At 38.2% G+C, this 27,013-nt stretch overlaps 1 protein-coding gene across 7 annotated transcripts in view; it reads left to right on the forward strand.

Moving 5' to 3' along the window:
• PDE10A (phosphodiesterase 10A) overlaps positions 1–27,013 on the forward strand; it is a 538,749-nt gene that overhangs the window by 438,550 nt on the left and 73,186 nt on the right. For all 7 annotated transcript variants that reach the window (XM_008516208.2, XM_070603240.1, XM_070603239.1 and 4 more), the window contains 3 exons: positions 8,592–8,620; positions 15,905–16,025; positions 17,041–17,090. In XM_008516208.2, the coding sequence (XP_008514430.2) occupies positions 8,592–8,620; positions 15,905–16,025; positions 17,041–17,090 (200 nt within the window). The remainder of the gene's footprint in view (positions 1–8,591; positions 8,621–15,904; positions 16,026–17,040; positions 17,091–27,013) is intronic.

A 27,013-nucleotide genomic window follows, 5' to 3' on the forward strand; every position in this document is an offset into this window, starting at 1 on the left:
AACTTTCAGGCTGCAGAATTTCCCTTTCACGGCTGGGACCGGTAAAGCTGCTCCCTTGGCTCCAGGATGCCCAGGGAGGCAGGAATCTGGAGGCTGTAGATCCGTTCTATCTCTGCTTTGATGCTCCCCAGAAAAAGGAACCTCACACCCTACCTTTCCTCCCACTTAACTCAGTTCTGAACTCAAGCTCACATTGTAGTATGTCTGATTCAGTGCAAGGAAATCTGACAATGTAGTTTTTAGCTTCCAGCTGGTGCAGAACCAGAAGGAGGTCTCAAAGGAGGTTGCAAATGATATTGAAGGAATTACTATGTCTCTGGTTAGATTTTTCTTAATGTATTTAATCTGTTGGGTTATTCTGTATAAGATTTTATTTGGAAATTTAAAAACTTGCCCAGTTGGAAAAAGTTTGCAAAGTACTGATGAAACTCCAAAATGTAGCTCTCGATATTCAGTATCCGAAAGTGTAGATCTTCTGATAACAAGTGAATGGGTCTGCCTGTCTATAAGCAGGTTGATTTGAAACCCAAAAGCCTGTTGTCGGGGCTCCATCCTTGCTCCGGAACCATAGCCAATTTGTTTAGAGACCTCAAGTTTATTGGCCCAGGATCTTAGTAGAGATGAAGAATATTCCATCATTTATCTCAGGTATATAATGCTGTAGTATATTTTTAAATCCTAGATATTTAATACTATAGCTATGTTTGGTTAATTTTTTATAGTGTTAGTAGAAAGACATGATACTGTTCATCTATACGGCATTTTAGTTTAAGGATATGACCTCTTGTCTCTGTTTAGTGGTTATCTTCCGAAATTTTTCAAAATAATATTCCAAAAAATTGTTTCTCCTTGGGCTATACACATTCTACCAATCTCTACTTGGTAGGATTCTGGAATTATTCTGCTATCAGTTGTTTTATCAATTTCCAGAGAACCACAGACACAATGTTTTTGAATTCAGCAGTCTTTTGCAAATAGGTGTTTAATTCACTTTTATAATTGATTATAACTAATGGATACGAAAGAATAATGAATTTCGTGACAATATTTTAGCCTTTTTTTGTGAAAGTGCACCAGCAAGATGGACTTGGATGTGCAAAAGAACATGTAATTTTATCTTCTTTATCTGAGCTCATCCTGCTCATGGATTGCATTTCGTATTGAGAGAAGAAGATATAGAATCTTAGCAATTAAGGGTCTCAGTTACTTCTACTTTAAAATTTACTTTCTTGGCATGAATTTGGTCTCTTTTGGATGCTTGATATTTTGCATACTTATTTGTAGATAAATACCTAGGACAAGGATTTCTGAAGGTGCCAAACTATTTTCCAAAGTGACTGTGTAAGAGTTCCCATCTTCCCCAGCTTCTTCCTAACCCTCCTTTCTTCATCCTACAGTTGGGCACGTAGGGAAAATTAGCAAACATCATGGTATTGATGGTGAACAGCCTTTGGCTTTTTAACACCCATCCTCTGGGTTTCTTTGTTTTATTCCTTTGGGTGGTACCCATAATAAATAGAAATGTTCAATATGTTCAATAAAAATGTACATATTCTGAGATAATAAGTAATTCTCTGACCTAAGAATACTTCACGCAGGGCCGTCCTCACTCCCCTGTGGTCAACTGTGCCCTCCCCTGCTAAGACCCCCTTGCTCCCGTTGGCCTGAGCAGACTGTGTTCCTGAGGCTTTTTTCCTTTGTTGGTCTGTCAGCTGGTCTGGAGCAGAAAGAGAACCACTCACAATCTTCACCTTCCTGCATATGTTAAGGATTTTTTTTTTTTTAAATAAAGTCAGCTCTTTAGAAGTCTCATTGTTTTCAGCGTACACAGAAACTAACTAGAGAGCCAGTAGTCTAAATGTCCTCTATCTACCACACTTGACATGCTGCAGAATCGGTGGAGGGAACATGAAGCAACTTCATAGAAAAATAATAAAGCCTTTAATTTCTCCTTTGAGCAGTTTTGGAGCAGAAGTTCAAAGACGTACAAATTAAGTTAGTAGTAATTAGGTTCTATCAGACACAACAGGAAGAAAAACACATTTTCAAAAGTGAAGTGAAAGATTTGCAGACAACCAGAAACTTGTGCAATACATTTTCCAACTCATTTATTATTAATACTGTGACTGTGATTCAAAATGATACGATTGAGGCAGTGAAACTTAAACCTTTTTTCTGAGTTCTTAGTGTTTATCATCTGTTTGGTGCCAAGATCATCTACTATTTTCAGTTTTGAGTTAGGGTCTCTGATAGCCAAATTTCAAGGAACGTTGTGTGCTTCAGAGAATCTTGGGAATCTGGAGGTGAACAATACATTCTGGATTTTTTTTTTGCATCCTCAGAAAACTCCCAGACCATATTGACTTTGATGCCCTTCTCTGTTTATCAGTTTTATCAATAGGATAGGAAAGCTTTGGAATTCTCCTTTCCCCACATCCTAAATGTTGGAGTGAAAATAAAAAATACTAAACAGATGTATATGTATTTTTTGCGTGTGAGGAAGATTAGCCTTGAGCTAACATCTGCCGCCAGTCCTCCTTTTTTTCCTGAGGAAGACTGGCCCTGAGCTAACACCCATGCCCATCTTCCTCTACTTTCTATGTGAGACGCCTGCCACAGCATGGCTTGATAAGCAGTGCATCGGTACGCACCTAGGATTTGAACTGGTGAACCCTGGGCCACCAAAGCAGAACGTGTGAACTTCACCACTGCGCCACCAGGCAGGCCCCTTAAAGATATTTTTTTAAAGGCACAAAACGTTTTAAGAGTTCTAGGAAGGCTCAGTAATTTTTTATTCATAATAAATTCTAAAATTTCTCAGCTGTTTCTGAATATCACTTGAAACTATGAATTTTGGAAGACTGTTGAATATGTAATTTCCCCTGTTCAGACGGTGACTACTTCCTCAAATGTTGACAGTTTACATTTAATTAGTTCAGTTTCTTCTGTTGGAAGGATAGAATTGTTTATGTATTTCAACAGCTTGTCTAGTATCAACTGAGAAATCAATATCAACTCAAGAAAATAATTCCTTGTATTAGCCTAACTAGGATAGATGTTGCTCAGGTTTCTGAAGGGGAACTTTGAAGTTAGTTACATTTGCTCCTGAGCACGATGCCAATCCAGAAAATGATTAGGACATACAGAGATTACACTCACAGAGTCAACACAATTCTAGGTCATGTAAAGGTTACTAAGTTCAATAATTTAACATATGGAAAAGAAGAAAAACGTATTAAGTGATTGTATTATGATACCTTTCTTGAACTTTCCTTCTACGGCCTTGATAAGTGAAAGTCCCTGAAATGTGCTATTTTCTGTTAACTCCAAGAGAGAAACTAAATCATCTTATTATACAGTACTTACCTATTATACATGTTCATAATTCTTGTGTCTGCAAAATAAAATATAAGGAAGAGATTTTGTAAATTATTACATTTTATATGTATCGATGAACACCTGCAATTCACACTATGCCTTTTTAAGCCATCATTTTTCATTTATAGAACCGGAAAGCTTGATGGGCTCTCACTAGAAATGGTCTCATTCTGTTCGTATAGAATTAAGTCCAGAGGAATAGACTATAAGTAGTATGTGCTAGAAAATGTCATTCTACAAGTAACTGAAAAATCAATGTAATCTTTCAGGGAAAAAATAATAGCTTTTCCTGTTTTATGACAGCTTGTGAATATATATATCCTTTCCCCCCCTTTTTTTTTCTGACCAAGCATATCCCAAGTATATAGTTCCTTGTACCTTCCAGTTATTGAGTGATTTGTGGTTTATTTCGTGTTTCCTCATCAGTAACTCTGCAAAGTAGAGGGTGTGTTGGCAGAAACCAATTAACTTGGTACTGCATTCTTGATTACACGGCTCATGTTCTTCCATAAATGCCTAGCTTTTAATGTTAGAAAATTCAAGAAAGAAAACAAAAACGAAGTGATTTGGGAAGTGTATTTAATAGTTAGGCTGAGAGATTTTCAACCACTAGCAGAACTAATAATCTTCTAGTGTTTTACCACTCTGCTGCTGTCTGAAGAAAAAAATACTCTGTGTGCAAAAGCATCATCATCTATTTTTTAGTCATTCAAGAATCATTTTTTGGAATGCCATTTTTTTTCAGTAATGTAAATGAAATAGTAGATGTGGTCTTTTGTCTCCAAGAACTTCTATCCAGGTAAGAGGTCATTCACATGAATCTAGTTATCGACAGAAGGCAGACTATAACTAACGCCCAGTTGAATGGGGAGAAACAAAACTGAAATTTATTGAGCGTCCACTCTGTGCAAGTACTTTGTGTATATTAACTCAGTGAGTTAATCCTAACACCGTCTGCCATGACCTCATTTTACGAATATGAGGTCACCAAGTTTGGAAAGGTCGAGAAACCCATGTGTGGCTTCTAAGCGAAGCTGAGATTTGAAAACAGATCTGGTCGGACTCCAGGCCCATCTTCTTTTTTTCCGTAGCACTCTGCTTTCCTAACAGCAAAGGAGTGCCTAAGAATTCTGAGGAAAGAGAGATAGCGGACCTGTTGCTTTCCAGAGGGCCTCTTGGACAAAACACACATTGAGCTGAGTCTTGAAAAACTTCAGGATTTGGAAAGGAGGAGGAGCTAACTTCGGCAAGAGCAGCCGGCACACTTGTGTCTCAGGGTCTTTGCTCAGGCGGCTCCGTCTGCTGGAATGTGCTTCCCTTAGGAAGTGGCTATTACAGTTCAGCTTCTCCAGGAGACCTACACTAACCACTCTTTTAGCCTGTTGCCTGTCCCCAACCTCCTCCCCCACTGCTTTCTGATCCTTCTTAACCTGCTCTACTGTGTTTCCCATCTCAAAGCACTTCCAGCTGCCAACTTGCCGCATAACTTAGTTATTTGTCATGGTTATGGACCATCTCCTGCCTTTAGAATAAAGCCTCCTGAGGGTAGGGATTATCATCCTTTTTTGTTCTCTGATATGTTATAAGCATCTACAGAGGTGTCACGCGCTTCGCCCTCAATAAATGTTTGTTGTTTGGAGGTATGACGATTTTGAGTCGAATAAGCAAAATGTATTGGGGGTTCTGCTGTTGTGAACATTTTTGTTGCAATTTGATGCTCATGAATGATTCAAAATCTGGTATCCATGGCAATTTTCCTCCTTTTCCACGATCCCTTCCCCTTTTGTTTTAAAGCGAGCTTTGTTGCTGAACCATGGGAAATGCCAATCCAGCAGTTAGGTCATGAGTGCATATTGGGAGTGTACAGACATGGTCCAGAATCATGGGTCTCTAGAAGGAGGCCTCCTAAGTCATGAGTTTTCTTTTTTGTGTGTGAGGAAGACTGGCCCTGAGCTAACATCTGTTGCCAATTTTCTTTTTGCTTGAGGAAGACAGTCGCTGAGCTAACATCTGTACCAATCTTCCTCTCTTTTGTTTGTGGGATGCCACCACAGCGTGGCTTGATGAGCAGTGCGTAGGTCCTCACGGGGATCTGAACCTGCGCACCCCTGGGTCACCAAAGCAGGGTTCACGAAGTTAACCACTATGCCACCAGGCCGGCCCCTAAGTTCTGGGTTCTTAACCTGGAATTCTTAGATGATGTTTTTCAGAATCAAATTACGTTGTCAAGATGTTGTTTCAGTTCAGACTGATAAGGTGGCAAAATAAGTCAGACACTTTGCCCAAAGTAATATGGCAAATGAGTGCAGATCTGGTCTTTAAACCGTAGTCCATTTTGCCTCTTGTATACCCTTCTATAGTGCCCCTCCACTGCAGAGAGAAATTAAATGAACTATCTTCGACATGCTTAAATTTCCCTTGGGCAATAGAGTTCAAATAAATGAAAGTTCCTAATATAGGAAATAGGAAGCAGAGTTCCCTTCTCCTAGCAAATTTCACTGTGTTAATTAATTTCCTCAGCTAAAATACCATGTGGCTTAAATATAATAGACTTGACATTCATTTAACAAAAATTGTGGGGCTGGCCCCGTGGCCGAGTGGTTAAGATCGTGCACTCCGCTGCGGCGGCCCAGGGTTCGGGTCCTGGGTGCGGACATGGCACTGCTTGTCAGGTCACGTTGAGGCGGCGTCCCACGTCCCACAACTAGAAGGACCCACAACTAAGGTGTACAACTATGAACGGGGGAGGCGGGGTTGGGGAGATAAAGCAGGAAAAAAAAAAAAGATTGGCAACAGTTGTTAGCTCAGGTGCCAATCTTTAGAAAAAAAATTGCTTGACTTTCATGTTGGAGGAAGAGAGAGCGTACATTTCTGAATCAGCATGCACAGTGAGAAATCCAGAAATCAGCTCTAGGTAAAATTTTTCTTTCAAATACATCAAGCTGCCCATAGAGTGAAAAATAGTTGATTTTTATACATATGTACTATAGAGTATCTCATGCACACTCAAGTTTGAGAAGTACCAAGCAAAACTAAAGTGACATTTATTGGGGCCAGCCCACTGGCATAGTGGTTAAGTTCATGCCCTGTGCTTCAGCGGCTGGGGGTTTGCAGGTTCAGATCCTGGGCATGGACCTAGCACTGCTCATGAAGCCATGCTGTGGCAGTGTCCTACTTAAAGGAGAGGAAGATTGGCACAGATGTTAGCTCACTGCAAATCTTCCTTAAGCAAAAAGATTGGCAACAATGTTTGCTCAGGGCCAATCTTCCTCACCAAAAAAAAAAGAAAAGGTAACATTTATTTACAGATGTCTGGACATGCACACTATTCTTCCCTTGAACTAACTTTCAGAACTTAGTGATGTCTGCTGGATAGTGGAAGGTTCCAGTGTTACGGCTTGGCAACTCCATGCCGTCCTAGTAGAAAACCTGTTTGTACAACTGCTACTTTTCATCAAGTGCCTTTTAATCCGCTTCGAATTTTGAAACGATGTTCATTGATTTCTTAGATAAAAACTTAAGAAAATTAAAAACCTATATGAGCCTTTGTAAGTTTAGAAGCTGTTTGTAAATTTGTTCTAATGATTATATCAGAGACCCATCTTCAGAGAGGTTCAGGAGAGAACAAGGGGTCAGGACGTGAAGGGCAGAGGAAAAATTTCTGCAATGTGACATCATTATAGAAGATAAAATCAATGTTTTTCCTACAACATGCTTGCATTCTTAGGGCAATCAGATGCAATACTCAAGCCATTTTGCAGCAATTACAAGAAAATATGTAAGCAAGTATGTATTAATACAATAATCCAAAAATTAGGTACTGTTTATTGAATACCTGCTATCTGATCGTCTCAAGCTTGGTAATTTTTAAAAGGCTCCCAGGCAAAGTCAGTGTGCAACCAGTGTTGAAATCTGGTTTCCTTTGATTCTGAGCATCTAAGGGGCATGATAGATAGACTGTTTTTGAAAGACAGACTTGGTGGGTGAGAGTGCGTGTGTGTGTGTGTGTGTGTGTGTGTGTGTGTGTGTGTGTGTAGGCATGATGGGCAGATACTGGATTCAGGGACCAGCTTGGAGGCTACTGCTTGGTAAATGACTTGGGACTTGTCTTGGTGTTATCTGTGGAAACGGGTGGTAAGCAGTAAATCAGAGAAAGATTAGAAAAAGGAGGAAACAACAGGACTCAGCAGTTCAGTTAATAAGGATGTTGAAGGAGAAAGGATCCCCACAACCTTGTGTGAACCCACGGGACATGTTTTTGTCAGTGTCAAGAGAAAGTAGGCCATGCTTTGGAGGAACACGGAATACGTTAGATTGGGGGCATGTTAAGTGTGCTCTAATGGTGGTAGTTAGGGTTTGATTGCTAAATGAGACACAAGACAGCAACAGCATTCAATTAAAGGCTGCCTCCCACTGAGGGGTCTGGCGAGGCTGGCTCCAGTCTCTCTTCCTTGGTAAGGGCCACATAAATGCACTTTCTCTGGGTCAGAACCAGTGACCTGGGCGTGGGACACTCAGAACCGGTGGTCCTACAGTGGAGTCTTGGCTAGTTTGTTGCTTGTACCATGTCGGTCACTCAGGCATATTCTTGCCATGTAGCCAGCCCCAAGGGGAGAGCCCTTCAGAGGGTCTCACCTAGACCAGGTGCATTCCATCAGTTCATTTGACCAATGAACAATGCTGACAGGCTGGTCCAAACTGCCTCTCGGCTCCTGGGACCCATGGTCCAAAGCAGCACTCCTAATAGATGTGTTTCATGCCTTGACCAGGGTCCCACAGGTTCATGTCTTATTCCAGCCAATTAGAAATGCTGAAATTAACCCTCACAGCACAAGTGTTAATGGTCATTTGAGATCTTCCTGTGGGTTGTGTCATTGAGAATGTTGCAAATGTTACAAAGCCTTTTCTAAATACATATATTTGAATAAACTACAGTGCAGCCATATTTGCAGACACTACTTAAGAAGGTAATCTTGAAAATGACTAGCAAGTTGTTGCGGCATTTCATTTCCTCTCCAAAATTAACATGTGTGTCTAACTATAAATTTATGTTTAACCTTTATAGATTTTTAAAGCCAAATTCTTAGATTTTGTAAGAGGAAGCATTGTGAAAGAGCCTTCTAGTTTACTGAGAGTGAACGAATGTCCTGTATCTCAGAACCTACTCAGAGTTTCTAATTGTGTTTTTTCCTCCTCCCTTCTCAATCCCCCAGATGAATCAGCTCCTAAGGAAGTCAGCAGGGTAAGTAATATGAATAGAATTTCTACTACCACAATATGGGGAATAAATCCTTTAGTACATTTTCTCATTGCTATCATAGGTTCAAGTATTAGCAAAAATGGTGAAAAAACCTGAGAGCCTTCTTCAAAGTATCGCTCATTAATATGGAATAAAGTCACTGTAGAGAGAGGTTGCAAATTGGAGAAACTGGAGGCCTCAAGACCAAGCACAGCTAACAGATGCATGGTGTTTGGTGTACATATGCTTATGGGGTTTTCTGAACGAGCTGCCAACATTTAGAAATTTAGAGACACATATTAAGATTGGATTTCTGGCTTCTCTTGAAAAACTATAAGATAAGGCAGCACCAACACAGCATTCCCACATGGCAGCGGTCTGCTCGGGCCAGGTCACAGGAGCCACCTGCATCAGGTCCTCCACTTAATTGGCTTTCCGCCAGTGTGTTACCTGGCTAACCCTGCCGTTGAGTGTATGCACCTTCTTTTTGGAAGAACAAAAAGGTGACTACTCGTGTGTTGAAGACGTGGCATTCCTCAGTAATTTTAGAAATATTAAATGCACTGTTTTCATGTCCAACATTTAGAAATTTAGAGACACATATTAAGATGGGATTTCTGGCTTCTCCTGAAAAACTAAAAGATCCAATACCAAGTTAAAGTGGTATTAACTTTGAGACACTTGAAAGCTTATGGGGGACGAGCAATGAAAGCATTTAGCCTGCTGTGTTTAGTACTACAAAATTATAATTATAATTAATTACCTATGAAAAGTATCTTAATTGTACATCCTGCACACAGATAAAGACCATAAGCATGTATTAAATATTGAAAATAATCAGTTTGAGTTGCATCTGTTGCAACCTTCCGTAAGAGGCCACTCTTTATCATAAGATGTAAACTGAAGTATTGTTAATAGGATCCGGTATACAAATCTGTTCCTTTATTTTTGATCTTCTGAAAAAGGAATCTCTGAAATGACCAGGGCCTTGCCTGGAGACTGAAGAGAGTTCCCTCTGTCCATAGCAACCTAACAGAATTTTAAGGTTTCTGTAAATCCCAAGGTTTTTTCTGGGTACCTTTACTGTTCACTTCACATTTGTAGAGCTCACAGAAAGTCCCCATGTCTGGATGCTTCAAGGTGTGTCAAGGGGTGGAGGGATCAGCCTGGAACTTTTGCAGCTGCTAGGAGCAGCAGACAAAGCTAAGAAGAAATGCTTGAGGGTAAAAAGGGAATTCTCATAGTGGACTTGGGCAGAGCCAGACTGTGTGGGGGTGTTGATATTGGCAAAGCCACAATCTCAAGTCTCTGAAATAGTACCATGCATTTTATGAATCAAGGACAGTAGGGAGAAAACTACAATTTTCTCATCAATATTTCTTTTTTTAAATTTATTTTAAATTTTTTTTTTTTTTTTGAGGAAGATTAGCCCTGAGCTAACTACTGTCAGTCCTCCTCTTTTTTGCTGAGGAATCCTGGCCCTGAACTAACATCGTGCCCATCTACCTCTACTTTATACGTGGGACACCTACCACAGCATGGCGTGCCAAGCGGTGCCATGTCCACACCTGGGATGCGAACCGGCCAACCCCGGGCCACCGAGAATCGGAACGTGCGAACTTAACCGCTGCACCACCGGGCCGGCCCCTCTTTTTTTATTTTAACGCAGACCAACTGGTTCACAGGGAATGCCTAACCTCAATTTAACCTTTACAGCCCCGAGAAGATTTTAGACCTTGTTGTTGTTTTTGAGAGAGGTGGAAAAAGGATGCCCAGAAGAGGTGGTTTCAATCAATCCACCTGTTTTCTTACGTCCTATTCTGTTGACAACCAGGATTAGAATTGTACTTCTGACACCTCATGTCAGCATATAAACTCTGTGCACCTATTTGCTGGAATACTCTCCTGTCACCTCCAGTGTCCCCAAATATAGAGATTTTGTACCATAGTGTCATCACTGATTTTGCTGTTGCATTCTACTCCTTCAGATATAAACTGGGTTACATTGGGGAGAATAATTGTATAGACAAAGAGTAGACTTTTTTATCGAATATATTTGTATATATTTTAGTTAAGCCAAATATCACAGCAAGACATCTTGGGTTCAGATAATGACATTGGCACATACTTGCTACTGTGCCAGTGCCTTCCTTCTGTGAGAAGAGATGCCATGTGTTCAGACAATCCCACATGCTAGCTTTAAGGCCGTTAGAAATGCTGGTACAATGACACGTAGTGGTTTTTCTTTGCCATTATTTTACAAGGCTCTCTTATTTTATGCCAAATTTGGAGAAAGTGCATCTCTAGTTTAATACTAAATTTATGAGTTGATAACCTAGAATATCATCAGTTGCCAGGATTTTTCAAGTAGTTTTTTCTGAATATACCCTATATCTTGATCAATGTCTATTTGACTGATACATGCTGCTCTGATACATGCTGCTCGTGAACCGTGCCTTCCTTGCTCCTATAAGACACTTTGAAACAGCTCTGTGTGTAGCATCCCCTTTGCGCTCTGATACATTGCAAGACCAGTGAGGGCAGCTGCTTTTTCTTTTATTTCCCAGAGTGTTAGGATGGGCTCAGGAAGAATATATACTAACCCCTTGGTTGCTATTTAGGACTTGAAAGCTTTTTAAAAAAGGCATTTGCAAAAGGGTCAGTGGCATCCTCTTTGCTACCCCCATTTTCTCTCTCTCTCTTTTTTTTTTTTGAGGAAGATTAGCCCTAAGCAAACATCTGTGCCCGTCTTCCTCTATTTTATGTGTAGAATGCCTGCCAGCATCATGGTTTGATAAGTGGTGCTGGGTCCATGCCCTGGATCCGAACTGGTGAACCCCGGGCTGCCAAAGCAGAGCGCTTGAACTTAACTGCTACACCATGGGGCCGGCCCCCTCATTCTCCTTTTATACCACTGTGCCCTTGAGGCCCACAGGATTCCTTAACTGTTTGTTGTGATTGCTCATTCTTAGTCATGCATCCCATGACAACCTTTTGGTCAATGACTGCATATATATTGTGGTCCCATAAGATTAGTACCATATAGCCTAGGTGTGTACTGGCTATACCATCTAGGTTTGTGTAAGTACACTCTGATATTCACACAATGACAAAATCGCCTTATGACACATTTCTCGGAATGTATCCCTGTCATTAAGTGACAAATGACTGTAGTTAGAATTTTTCTGCCTTTGGTGTTTGTGTGAAGTAAATGACCTTTATTTATAATTTATTTTCATCTAAAAATACCTAAGTCATTTTTGTTGGCTTTATCCTTAATATATAACGTTAAAAAAGGTTTGGTGCTTTCTTGTGAAGTTAAATATAAATTTAGTGGGTTTTTTAAATGAGGAAGGTGTGCCTTGAGCTAACATCTGTTGCCAATCTTCCTCTTTTTGCTTGAGGAAGATTGTCTCTGAGCTAATATCTCTGGCAATCTTCCTCTATTTTGTATGTGGGACGGTGCCGCAGCATGGCTTGATGAGCAGTATGTAGGTCTGTGCCAGGCATCCAAACCCTCGAACCCTGGGCTGCCGAAGTGGAGCATGCAAATTTAACCACTATGCCACCGGGCTAGCCATACATTTACTTTTTGACCCAGGAATTTCACTCTTACATATTTGCTAAAGACAATTGAAAACTTAGGTTCACAAAAAGACTTCTACAAGAATGTTCATAGCAGCTTTATTCTTAGCTCAAAGTTGGAAATATAAACATCCCGAATGTCCAAAAGTAATAGAACAGATAAATAATTTGTAGTATTTTCATACAACAGATGCCACCAGCAATGGAAAGGAAGGAATACTGAAACACACAGCAACATGGAGGGATCTCAATATTGAGCAAATAAACCCAAGTTCAAAACAGTACATGTTGTATGATTCCATTTACATAAAATTCTTAAAAATAGGCAAAACTAATGTATCATGGAAAAAAGTCAAAAACAGTGGTTTCTTGGGTGCAAGGATTGATTAAGAAGGACCAGGGGAGAGACTTTATAAAAGGATGAAATGTTCTGTCTTTCATTATTGTTATTATTGCTGGGATATTTATTATTTACTTTAAGAATTGCACTTAAAAATGTTTCTATTTTTTTGACTAATAATTGTATGTATTTAAGGTGTAAATTTGATGATTTGATATATGTGTACATTATGAAATGATTACCACAGTTAAGCTAAATCAGCACATCCGTCACCGCACAGTTACTTTGTGTGTGTGTGTGGTGAGAATGCTGAAGATCTCCTGTCTTGGCAAATCTCAAGTATGCCATACGGCATTTTTAATTATAGGCACCATCCCGTATATTAGATCCCCAGAACGTTTTCTTCATATAACTGAAGTCTGTAATCTTTGACCAGTGTCTTCCCCCTTTCCCCCACTCTGCAGCCCCTTGCTGCAATCTACTTTCTAATTTTATGAATTTGACTTTTTTAGATTCCACATGTAAGTGAGACCTTTTACAGTATTTGTCCTTCTGTGTCTAGCTTATTTTACTTAGCATAGTGCCCTTCAGGTTCATCTGTGTTGCCACAAATAGCAGAGTTTCCTCCTTTTTTAGAGTTGAATAGTATTCCAGTGTGTGTGTATGTGTGTGTGTGTGTATGTGTGTGTGCGTTTTGTTTATCCATCCATCTGTCAACGGACACTTATCTTGTTTCCACGTTTTGGCTATTGTAAATGATGCTACAGTGAACATGGGATTCCAGATCTCTCTTCAAAATAGCGATTTCGTTTCCTTCGGATGTGTACCCAGCAATGGGATTACTGCATCAAATGCTAGTTCTATTTTCAACTTTTTGAGGAATCTCCATGCTGTTTAGCACAGAGGCTGGATCAATTTACATTCTCACCAACAATGTTCACGGGTTCCCTGTTTTCCCACATCCTCACTAACACTCATCTCTTGTCTTTTTGATACTAGCCATTCTAACAGGTATGAGGTGATATTTCGTTGTGGTTTTGATTTGCATTTCCCTGATGATTAGTGACATGGAGCACCTCTTCATATACCTGTTGGCCATCTGTACGTCTTCCTTGGAAAAATGTCTGTTTAGAACCTTTGCTCATTTTTCAATCGGGTTATTTGCTTTTTTTTGCTATTAAGTTGTAGTTCTTTATATATTTTGGATATTAACCCTTTATTGAATATGTGGTTTGCAAATATTTTCTCCCATTCTGTGGGCTGCCTTTTCATTTTGTTGATGGTTTCCTTGGCTCTACAGAAACTTTTAGCCGGATGTAGTCTCTGCTCCCCAGATCATTCTGGTTGTAGCTTCAGTTGTGTCCATCATGCTCACAACTCCCACCTTGTCTCCAGATATTATGTGTTGCCACTTGGGCCCTGCTGTGCCAAGATCCCATTTCCTGAGTGAATTCAGGAAACCCCATTGGATAGCAGCAGTTCCCACGGCCATTCCTGGCCCACAACACAGAGCTCTTCACACAGGCCGCTTCACCCTCTGGAACATACTTCTCACAAACTTGATGAAGAGAGTATCTGTAGGATGTAGCCAAAGGCTGGGTAAACAGGTCTTACGGCATAAATCCATGCTAGCATCCCAGTCTTGCTAAGATTGGAATGTATAGTAGGGAAGTTCTGGCTTTTCAACGGTGTTTAGTGTTGGCCACTTTGGGGAACAGATTTCAGCCAACTCAGCCCTTGCACACTGAAGCCACTCTCTCTCCTTACTGCACCCATATCTAATGTTTGCCCCGATCCAATATTATCTTTCTTCTACACTATTTCAGCACCCTTAAGATCCATTCTCATCTGTTTCCCGGGTTTCTATACATTGGCTAAATCTCATCATTTTGGGGGAGTGTGTGCACTCTGGACAAGTCATCCTTTATACTTTATTTTCTGGGCCCTGCCTGGACTTGAGTCAGTTTATAGGTCAAGAGTTAAGAGAGGTGGTGAATGATCAGCAGTCCCTTATGAAGCCACTAGAGGAGGCTAGGCAGACTTCGGGCATTAAAGGCATCAGGCTCCATTGGAGTCTGCCTGTATGTCCCATGTCACTGAAGTCTTCCTTCACTGACCATCCGGTTTACAAAGATAACCCTCTCCCTCCAAAGGTGTTCATGCTCAGCCTTTCCTGCCCCGCTTTCTGCATAGCACCTGTCGCCTTCCGTCACACCATATAGTTTCCCTATTTATTCTCTTCCAACTGGACTGTAAGTTCCTCAAGGACTGGAATTTTATTTTGCTCATCCTCTAGTGTCTCTCATGTCTAGAAGAGTGCCTGCATGTAGAAGATTGTCAGGATTGCTGGTACATATTTGGGAAATGATTGATTGATTCATCCATTCTTTCGTTTGTTTATTCCTTCCGCAGATGTTTATTGAGTACCCAATAACAGCAAGTCATCAGCCTTAGGAGTGAAAGATGTCTGGGTGGTCAAGAGAGAGACAGGTGGCTTGAGACAGTTTCCGAGGCAGACAGACACCACATTTTGTAGAGTGTGGGAGGCCACTCTGTGAGGAGTTTGTCGGTTATTCTAAGTGAAACGGGAAGGCCCAGGACTATTTTAACCCAGGAAATGACAGAGTTTTATTTTATTTTTAAAGTTTGCCGTGGCTGTTGTTTGGAGAGGAGGCAAGCTTGGGAGCGGGGCAATTTGTTAGAAGACTGTTTTTCAGTACTTGTAGAGAATACACACAGTGGTAGCTTGTGCTGGGAGTAGCTGAGATTTAGCTTCCACCGTCTTCCCAAACCCCTTGTCCCCCTGCTGTTGTCCCTGGTACCACGATAAAGCCTAGTGCTCTGGACTTGTGCGACGGCTGCTCCCGCAGGGGCGGCTGGAGTGCACACCTCTTCCTCCTGTTTTAGTGGCATATTTGAGATCCGACTAGGGTGGCAGCCACATTGATGCAAATAACTGGAGAGTAATAACAAACTTTGTTTCACCCAGTGCAGTGCATACTGGTGACTCTTCTAGCTTGTCACAATATTTCCTTCAGTTAGCAAACTTTTATACTATTTTTACTGATCAAGTTGCCTGATACATTATTTACAAAACTTCAGAAACAGTCATAATCTGTAACATTTGATATTTTAATATAAATAAGCCTACGTGGAGTCTATAGATATTCTTAGTAAGTCGTAGCAATTTAAATTTTCAATCTATTTTTATAGTAAATTATGGTATTTAAATCATGCTCTATAAAAGCATAATCAACAGCTAGTAATAACATTAAATATATTAATAGTATGTTTTACAAACTAAGGAATTTTTGTTTTATTATGTTTAATTATGCCCTTTCTTTTTATTTTTTTATTCAAAGTACCAAGATACGAATATGCAGGGAGTTGTATATGAACTTAACAGCTATATAGAACAGCGGCTGGATACTGGGGGAGACAACCAGCTTCTCCTCTATGAACTGAGTAGCATCATTAAAATAGGTAAGGAATGTTTTGTATTCCTCTTGGTAGAAAAAAATGAACCAAGAATTCTTTTATTCCGTTGCAAAAAGTGGCAAAAATAATTCACATACTAAGAGGCAAATGCAAGTCATTTATTTACTTCGATTCTCGGGCTATGTTTGAAGTGAAAATATTTTATTCTGAAACTACCAGAGTGAGTCAAACCTAAAAATTGCTAAGTTATCTGATCCCAAAAAAGCATCTTCCTGATGTATAAATGGAATATACTATGACTTCTAATTAAAACCTGGTGTTCTGTGGAAAGTACAGTTTTAGTGAATTATATCACATCTTTAGAAAAGGAATCATTAATTTTTAAGGAAGAAAAAACATTTTAAATTTACTTGGAGAGATGACAAATTTATGTGTCATTATCACTGTTTTGCTAATGAGGAAGCCTTGGCAAAGACAGGCCAAATAGCTTACCCAGGGCCACCCAGGTGGAAGGACTTACGCAGGGGTTTATATGCAGGTGCTCCCTCAAGAATGATCTATTAACTGCTCTGATAATTGCCTTCAGATGACCCAGAAGCAGTTTTAGAAGAGTTAAATTATGTTCTCTTCGGTGATGATATGTAGATGTGTACATTATCCTTGTTGATACTTATAATGGTTATTTAATACTATGAAAATCACTTCTGGTATTTTTTAATACTTAAAAAATTAAATACAGTTCTCAAATTTCAAAAATATTTTCCAATAATTCTGCTATTTAAAGTTTGACAAATACATTCTTTCACAGTACCTTGACTGCTGGATATGCATTTGAGGATGTCACATCGTAACATTTGCAATAGCTGATGAAAAAATAAATGAGAATATTCTACTTAATTGAATTAAGCCGTGAATTATTTTGTTCAGTTTACTGCACGACCATTAATTATGTTAACAAATGCATTCAAAAGACTCCTATCTGAGGGCTCACCTTAGAGAATTCATACATGTTATATTCTTCTATTGAGATTAGTTTCTTCCTTTCTTATTACTTTGGCAGCCACAAAAGCTGATGGATTTGCACTGTATTTCCTTGGAGAGTGCAATAATGTAAGTACCTAAATTTAGATTTTGGTGCTGTAGATAAGAAAAATGTCATTAGCTTTATTAAAAAGATAAAGTGTTATGTTGCAAACAATTTGACAGATGTGTTGTAATTAAGTATTTTAAGCTGATTTTGTATTTCGTTTCTATATGTGGTTATTACCAGCTCAGAGTTTTAGCAACATGGCAACATGTAGGCATGAGATTTTATAACGTCCTTATTGTTTGGTGTTGGTTTGTGGTCTCCTCTCTTATGAATGGCATTTCTAGACTCAACTGTTTTGTAAGGAAGTTCTTTCAGTGCCATTTGCCTGGTGTCGTCGTGGACAGCCTGTGCCCGTTTCTACACACAATCCGCAGGAGGATAAAATGAGAACAAAAGTTCAACGTTTTTGATGTGATTTTTAATGTTTTTTTAAGAGGACTCTGAAAGTGCCGTGATGGAATTGTTAACTCTTGGTCTCTAAGCTCCGTGGCCGTGGCTCAGCCTGGTTCATGGTCCAGCCCATTCAGGTCTACCTGCTCCAGTCTTCAGAGGAACAGGCTGGGCTCTGTGCTTCTGCTTTAACCTAAAGTACAGCCCACTGTCCAGTGTGGCGTATACATGCACTTTCAAAAGTATTTCGAGACAGTCAGTTACTGGCTTTTGAGTTTTGTTATGGTATTAAAAACATGTACATAACATGTTTTAGAATAATATTCTGGGCCGATAAAACTTATACTCATAGCTTAAATATAGAAAACCCACTTACACATTGATTTGGCAAACTTTTACTGTGTATTTCTTACTGTTAGGCATTGTTATTTGAGATTTGGCATGTATTTGTGCAAAGTGATACTCATATTCCTGAGTGTTCAAAATGTGTGTTATTTGTATTATGTAAAATGTTACTAGGAATAGAGACACAGGTACTGCAGGATTTTTAACAGTACTCGACATTACAGTAGTGCAAAGCATGGAAGTCATTGCACAAAAAATATTTATTGGTTGATTTACTCTACTCATAATTGAGCCTCTCCATTTGCCAGCCTTTGTTTTCCATTGTATTGTAATTATGTTACAAAATTAAAAGCTCTTTAGGGCAAGGACCTTTTTCTTTCACTCGTATATTCACCAACATCTCTCCTAGTGTCTTTCATATAAACAGTCAGACGAGTGTTTATTAAATTGAGTTATTCAGATATTACTACTACTTCTAAATGCCTTCACTGTATTTCAGACACTGGTAGTATTTTGAAATAGCCAAGCTACTAAAATAATAAGTAGATCTCACTTTTACCTGTTCATTCTAAAAATTTATTTCTAAAATTTTGGGATTTTTTTAATTAAAAAATTAAGAATTCCTTTAAGAAAATTTGTATATAATTTGCAGATATTTTTATAATTTATCCATATGTATAATAGCTCAGTGTAATCGTGATGTCACATCTCCTTACTCCTTCCCTGAGATGTTCAGACAACCACAGGGTTGGCCAGGCAGCCATGTTTGTATCATGGGACCTTTTCCTTCCAATCCCACTTCCTGGGACCAATCAGATTCTCTGCTGAAACCTGGATCTTGGACTCAGCATTTATAGCTGTTTCCCTCAAAAGAAGTGATGTGAAACTTGGAACTGAGGCTGCCACTATGGGATGTCCCTCTTCTGTGTGTGGAGGAGGATGGGGAGCACTCGTTTGCAGAGGTCAAAAGGGACAGCAACCAGAGGCCCTGGGCCTGCCGGGTGTGAGAGCATCAGAAAGCTCTTGGATTTAAATTTCCAATCCAGTCTACTCTAATCTTCATCACTTGGCTGTATGTTTCACTTTATTGTCTGCAGACTTCTTTATACGTTGACCTCGGTGAAGTAGCTTCCTCAAATACACGATTTAGAAAAAGCTTTTGTATGTACAACGTTCTCAATTGTAATTCTACGTCTACCAATTCTGAGTCTTTCACTTTTTACTCACCATTCACTTTCGTAACTTAATTGAGGGGAAGATGTCGTATTCTCTCAGGCTTTAGTCACTGCTTATTCTAAACTCCTAAGGCCGTTAATTTACTCCATGTGATTTTCTCCAGGTCATCAGTTCCTCTCTCCTTTCTCTCTCACATCTCAGGGACGGCTGTGTCTTGTTCAATGGTGTATCCCTCGGAACAGCAGGGTACACAGCCAAACTGTAGCTTTTCTGACATCCATAAGTCAGATCCCAGTCTGTTATGCTTCCTTAATATCATATACTTCTTCATTGAATTCAAGCGGATCTGTAATTACATATATATCCTTGATTTCTGTGATTGGTTGCTTATCTGCCTTTCTCACTAGATTAGAAGCTTCAGGAAGGCAGAGACTGTCTCTCTGGAGGATAACTTTAGGAGATAATTACTGTGTTTTGCTAACTGTATTCTTTCCTTTGTGTATTCCACATAGATAACTGGCCCTTATTCTTTAACCCTGGGATTTCTGTGGGTAGGAAGAAGACATATGGTCTGAGGTCTGAGGTTCACTCAAGTGTTTCTTTAGATGTGTCTACGTAGTTACCACTTTCTTTGCTCTTCATTTCTTCTGCCATCTCAGGTATTCCATTTGGACTCATTTTTCTTCTATCCCGTAGAATTTCCCTTAGTGAGAATCCGCCGATGGGAAACTCAGTTTTTGTCTGTCTGAATGTGTCTTCATTTCACCACTTCCCTGAAAGATATTTTTGCTGTATAGAGAATTCAAGTTGATAAATATGTTCTCTCCATATATTGACTATAATATAGTTACTTTTTGGTTGTTTGTTGATTGGTCTCAGTCCTCCATTCTAGTTTTTTGTTCCCTGGACATATTTTCAAGCTTATCTTTTATTTCTTGAAATATATTAAGTATACTCTTTTATATTGTTTTGTCTTCTTTCTGAATTTATGGTTGATGGTGACTTATTTGCTCCTGTGTTTTATGTTTGTTTGTTTGTTTTTAGCCGTGAATAGTATTCTTCTTTGGGCCCTTTTAATTGGATATTCTTGAGGTTTGTGTTGAAGTTCCTTTCCTAGAAATGGGATATGTGTTTATTTTTGCCAGTCACCTAAGGCACTACCAATCCAGGACTATTTTAATTAAATAATCTAATTGCGATTTTTTTCAGACTGCAAAGTGTTATGGATTCAAACCTCAAATGCACGTGATGCATAGTTATGATTTCTGAGAGGAGGTTTTTATTTTCCCTCCAGCAGTAAATTCAAGATAATCTGTTTTCCTTGTAATGCCTTTGCAGCTGTAAGTGTGTTTACTCTTTAGCGTAAGATGAGGACATAGCCCCATACAGGGGTCTCCTCGTAGACTTCCCAGGTAGAGAGGTCCCGGGTTTTCTCTCTTGTGTCCTGTTAGCCACGTGGCTTTCCTGAGGGAAGGTCAGTGTATCTAGGCTCTGGTTGATACTCAAGAAAAAAACCACTTTGCTGATTTCTTGGAGTTCCTTTATTTACTTCCTTTTAGATTTCTGTGGATTCCTTCCATTCTTCTCAGCCTGGCAAAAAAGATTTGTAAAATATACTTTATCCAGCCTTTAAATAGTTTTAAGATGGCTTTTTTCAGGAATGTCAAATTATCTAATCTACCGTATTGCTTGCAACAGATGTTGACATACTTGTAAAATGTAGCCAAACGTATTAAATAAAATAAAAGTTTTTTTGGCACTCATGAGCAGATACATGTATATTTTCTTATATTCCTTCCTTTATCCATAAATGTTAGTATATTATAAATATTTATCAGTGTTTTTAAAAATTGGATCGGGATTTTGACTCAGCTAAAAAGCTTTTCTTAAATAACTCATTTTCAAAACGAAATGTATGTGCTTTAATGACAAAATTGTAATAATGCAACCCAAATAGACTGAGATAAAATTTTAGGCTATATCAATAAATACCAAGGATTAACATAGCAATGAGAGGAATTATAAAATTCTTATAAAAGTACCAATTTCTTTTGTTCATGAATGAGAATCAGTAGAGATCATTTAATTTCTGAAATGGATGCATCAAGAAATATAATTTAAGTAATGTTTAAATATATCGAAATTGCACTAGTAGAATTAAAAACCACATTCATTTTACCAGAGAGCAAAAATTTAAAGAAAACTTTGAAAGTTAAGGAGAAGATAGAAAATAAACTAAATAGTATTTAGTGAAAAATAAAACATAAAATATGACTGTGGAACTCATTTTGAAAGATATCACAACAAGATTACAAGTAGAATAGGTCCAGCTATTAAAAGAAAAAAATCTTAAATCAGGTTTAAAAACCCCATAACTTTGTTCTGTTTTATAGAGATGCGTATGAGCAAAGTGAGTCAGGAAAGGTTCACAATAAAGGGAATTTTAGATGGAGCCAACCTACTCCAGAAAAATGCAGACTAAAGGAGAATAAGTGCCACATATCAGTAACAAAGTTGAATTCAAGGAATAAAAGCATTAAATAGGAAAAGAGAGTCACTTGGTCTGTGAAAGATTTAGTCTACGGTGAAGGGAGGGCTGTTAGGGAGTTTCTACAGTAAATATTGGTGCATTGAAATTCATAGAGCAAAACAGTCCTACCAAAAAGTGAACAGAAAAACACAATTTAGAGGATGTTAATAATATCATTAGTTGGGTTTATCCAAATATGTATGTCTATGTATTAAACTCAGTATATTATTTTGGGATTTACCAACTTGGGGTTCCCTTTCTTCTTTGATTAGACCCTACTTTGATGCATTTGGCCCCCATTTAAGAATTCGGATCTGTTACAATGGCTAAAAACAAGGAAATTAAATAATATGCTAAGTAACTCTTTGGGCAAAGAAAAAATTTAAATACAGTTAATGGAATATTTAGAGAATAATATTTATGAAGATGAATTACAGTATTGCTGAAGCTCTGGACAAAGTTACTCACAGTGAAAAATTGACATCTTTAAAGTATTAAACATTCTCTATACATTTTTGAAGCATTAATAAATAAGCTGACAAAATAAGTTAATGTATTGATTCAACACATTTTTGGTGGGTGTTACCACGTGGTCGTGTTCTAGTTACTAGCGGCATTGTAGTAAATTAAAATCTCTGCCCTCTTAGGATTTACCAATTTAACCTAAGAATATAGAAAACTAAAATCTATATAAACAAGGAAATATAACAACTATACAGATTAAATTATTTGCTAACCTAGTTAGCAAAAAAGAGACGATGGAATTATATATAATTTTAATAATTTTAAAATATAGCACAACAATAGATATAGTGAAAATGACAAATTATGAGAGGATACTTGTGTTAGTAAATGTGAAAATCTAGATAAAATGGACAGTTTTCGAGGAAGATATAAATTGCTCCATTTAATGCAAATGATGATAAAAAACCTAATACACCAGTAAATGGAAGAAATTGAAAACAGTGTTAAAATAATGCTTTTCTAAAAGCCGGGAGGACATTTATTCACCAGAATGTTTTCTGAGCACATCCTTGTTCAAACAGTTGTAAACCTGGGCTACAGTGATGGACCAGAACAGGTTCCTGTTCTTTTTTTGTGTACATCTCACTGGGGATAGCCCTTCAGGAGAGAGAATTCCTGTGCTATCTCTACACTGTTTCAGAGTTTGGAGAAAGAAGGAAAGCTTCCCAGTAAGTAGTTTAGCTTTCCAAAGAATTTTGATTCTGGAATTGGATTGCGTGAGTTCCAGTTCACTACTTCTCGACTTTGTTAAGATTTTTAAACTTTCTAAACCTTAATTTAACTTCCATTGGGTAAATGTGTCATGAACGTTTTTCATTCAACAAACCATTTTAGACACTTGCTATGTACCAAAACTGTGCTAAATTGCTGAACATGCAAAGGTGAATAAAAACTCATTCCTGTCATCAAAGAATGTACAACCAGTAGGGGAAATCGAGAAATCCTTAATTGTAGAACGTGGTCTTAAGTGCAAGCAATGAGGAACCCACGGTGCTCTGGGATCCTGAATTTGGTGGGAGTCGTGGAGATTTGGGGGTGGACCACATTAGAAACAGTTTGGATGATCAGCCCTGTTTGAACAGGGCTTGGAAGACCTCTCACTTAGTAGAGAAGGAGGGAAAATAAAGGACTTTTTTAGGAAGAAGAAGCAATTTGTAAGAAATCTGGAACTAAAAAAGGAAGCAGTGTATTTTTATGTCCTAGCCCTTAGCAGTGCCTGACACATAACATATGCAAGATGCTCTTGAAATGTTTGTTGGAAAACCTGATTTTTCCATCATTAACATCTTGCTTAATTCACTGTCTAATGTTTCTACAGTTTTGCTCTTTTGTACCCGGTCGTGTCCTCCAACTGATACGTAACACACTTTATCCTGTTATCATTATAGCTTTCCTTGTGATATCCATAAGAGTTGTTCGTAAAAGCTGAAAACCTCATGAACTCTAACTGTACTTTAGATTTTTAATTCATAACGTAAGTTCATAGATAGCTTTTCAGATAGGAGTTTTAGAATTTAGAGCCAGTAGTTCAGAATAATCGGGTGACCTTTTTCAATAGCACAGTGAACTTTAGTGGGTTCGTTTTTAAGAATTATGTAAACAAAGTTAGTGATCTATTTCAAGTTCCAGGTGAGTGTGGGGGCAAGTTGCTCATGGCCATGTGCGTAGATCAAAATTCATTTACTATCCAGTGCCATCTAGTGTCGTGTAAGAAAAATAACTCAATGGTAAGCCTAACTAATTTTCTTCTTAAAAAGTATTTCTAAAATTTAACTGCTTGTGAGTTGAAGCCTTTAAAAGAAAAATGGGGTTTGAAGTGATCTTTGAATTGTGTAAGGAAAGAAAGATGAGAAGGGAAAGAAAGAAAGATGAGAGCAAGTGTTGACCAGTGAAGTGGACTTATCTGTTTAGTTGATGTCAGTGAGTCAGATTTTTCTATTTCATCAAAAAAATCTCGTCTTTTAAAGAATAAATTGATAGCCTATTCTGTTGTTCATTTTCCACCATATCTATTTCTCCAAATTTGTTTTTTTCTAAATTGAATGCTTTTTTATTCCTACATTGAGCCCACCTACTGGTTATGACAACTATTACCAATCTTCTCTAATTTAAATTGTCTAACTTTGAAAAGGTGGGTGAAAATTTGCTGTTATTACAAAAATGTTGGCTAGTTCATAATGAGTTTCTTTGAGCAGTTGAAAAAGCTAATTCATCTCCTACCGTGGCGTGGCGTCTGGGCTGAGTTCCGGCTCTGCCCAGTCTCCGTGGTGATATTGGGAGGTGAGGGGATTAACAATCATGGCACCTCCAGAGCTCTCGACTAGGAATAAAGAACCACAGCACTCATTCGTCAGCTTACGTGCCCCAGATGCAGTTAATTTCTTGTCTGGAAAAGGTAGAGGTGGTTGAGGTTTGAAACTTTGAAACTTTCCTTGTTTTTAGTTGTTTGTCTCTAGCCTCTAAAAAATGTTTGTGCTAATAAAAGTTTTTATAAATTCATACAACATTAGTGTAGGAGTTAATTTTAGAGACTCAGTTCAACACCAGATTTTATAGATGAATTAGACATTGGAAATGTATGCAGGAAAGTCTTAATACATTCCAAAATATCAGGTAGTAATGTTTGATAAAGAGCAGTTTTCATTCATCCTCCTATGAAAATAGTATCATGATTTTTATCTTATTAATCTGAACATCCCAGTGAGATCCTTATGTCAAAGGTCATAATGATTGATTTTGAAAAATAAAGTCTCTATTTGCTTTGCAAGTTACTATAGAACTTATTTACACCCGTCATTTGTTAATGCAATAATGCTGGCCCTTCACCATGAAAAATTTTAAATATATCTTATAAAACAAGTCATGATTATTTTGACACATTAGGAACCAAAGCAAGACTTGCCTTGCCAGATCACAAAATGTACTATAAACTTACAGTAATTAAAACAGCGTGGTAAACAAATAAATCTAAAAAGTACAGAATTGAGGGGTCAGAAACAGACCCATGTGTTCTTGGCGATTTTGTATGTGATGAAGGTGGCAGTGGGAAAAAGACCAGTCAACACACCACCGTCTATTTGATTATTTCTGTGGACTAAATACAGGTAGATTTAATAAACTTTCCCATCACTGAAGACATATAAAATTCAGCCTCTCATTTAGAGGTTTGTCACTGACTTTTTCTGTTTGTGACAGTGACTGCTCATCAGTCCATTCAGTTACTAAAATCGTGAAGAACAGTGATTGTGGAACACACGGTTCAAACCAGTGACTCGTCTTCAGTCAGGAATGGACGTTATGAAGGGAGCTTCAGCACAGATGAATTGTGTGGAGTAAAAAAACCCACAAGCCCCCCCAAAAAGAGTAGGAAACCACAAATACCCAGGAGAGAAAGTAAGGCTGTGACAGCATCAGAAACAGCTGTCTGTCTGCCTCAGGCTGGTCCTCATTTTTCCTTCCTGCCTGAGCTTTTGGCTTTCACATGACAACTTACTCAATATTGTGTTAACACTTGCCTTCAGCTCTCATTCGGAAAAATTTCTCTTTGATAAATATGAAGAAAAATCATGAGCTAATTAGTAAAACAAATATAAAAGTTCCCACTATAAAGAATTATTTAATTTTTTGACAATTATTTATCATCCACAGGAGTTTTCCAGATTCAATCAAGTAATTGAAAGATTTCTAAACCATTTATCTTCAGCAAGCCTGATATACACAAGAGCTTGCATTATGTTTATCTGTTTCTTGTGCATCTATAGAAACCCTATATAGGGACAATAAATGTTTTATAATATTAAATAAATTATCTTCTAATAATAGAGGAATGTATAAGCTATCCTATCACTATCAAATTGTGAAGCTAAGTATAACTCGAAGTTGTTATTAAATCCAGCCTTAATGGGCACAGCAAAGTCATCCCCAAAAGATGTCTGTTGTATATCTTCAAACAAAAAACTAATAAAATCAACAATTATAAGGGAAAAACATCCAAAGCTACTGTTGAGAGCTTGCTCCAGAGTTTACCTTCTGTTACTGTCCCGGGAAGTTCCTTTTCAGAGTTATCTAGACCGCTCAGTTCAATTTAAGTTCATTTCCTGCAGTTCTGACTTTGGTAGAGAAAAGGAGCATTAGTCAACATACCTCTCACAATTAACTCTCTCATCGTTTGGGGAAAGCGTTGTCAACTGCGATTTTTCTTCAGGCTCAATATACCATAGCCTGAAAAAAAGTGAACTTTTTTTCTTGCAGACATCTCTCTTCCTGTTCTTAAACCCTTTTTCTACTCTTCTCTCAATCTTCAGACAGGGCGACACACTGAATTGTATTGTGACAATGACAGCTACTAAATCGAATGACAGTCTTGCTTCATCTGTGCCATAGATATGTTGGTGGCCAATGGAATTATAGTAACTTGAAAATCAATGACTCTGATTTCTCGCCTCCTTCATATAAATAAGGCAAACTTGTCCTTTATCATCTCATATATAGTTAAATTTTTAAAATCATCTTAAAATATAGAACTTGTATTTAAACATTTCAAGCTTCATCTTTTTTAAAAGAAATGCTTAAAGTATATTTTTCATGGGCGTTGTCTTATTAGCAAATACCACTTAAGCACAGTCCTAAGTGATGTAGATATACGTGTGAATAAAAATATTTTGAACTTCGCTTCTAATCTTTAAACAGTGTGATGACTTATTTAGCATGGCCGGGGTTGACTCAAAGCTCTGACTTCCTCCGTCCTGCTCCCAGTCGACTGAAGGAGCTTGAGTTTATAGGGTTCACTCTCTTGTGATCATAAGTAAGACTTTATTTGAATAAAGGGTCCTCGGACATTACAAAGCTTGGAAACCCCTTATCTAATAAGTTGACAATTACATCCAACATAGACCTAGCTTATAGCTTAGTAAGAGCAGGGACTAATAAATAGTACATGTTTAAATTAACAGGATTGTCTAATACTTAGGGTTCAAA

This window comes from Equus przewalskii, chromosome 32, assembly GCF_037783145.1.
Source record: "Equus przewalskii isolate Varuska chromosome 32, EquPr2, whole genome shotgun sequence".
In the NCBI taxonomy this organism is placed as follows: domain Eukaryota; kingdom Metazoa; phylum Chordata; class Mammalia; order Perissodactyla; family Equidae; genus Equus; species Equus przewalskii.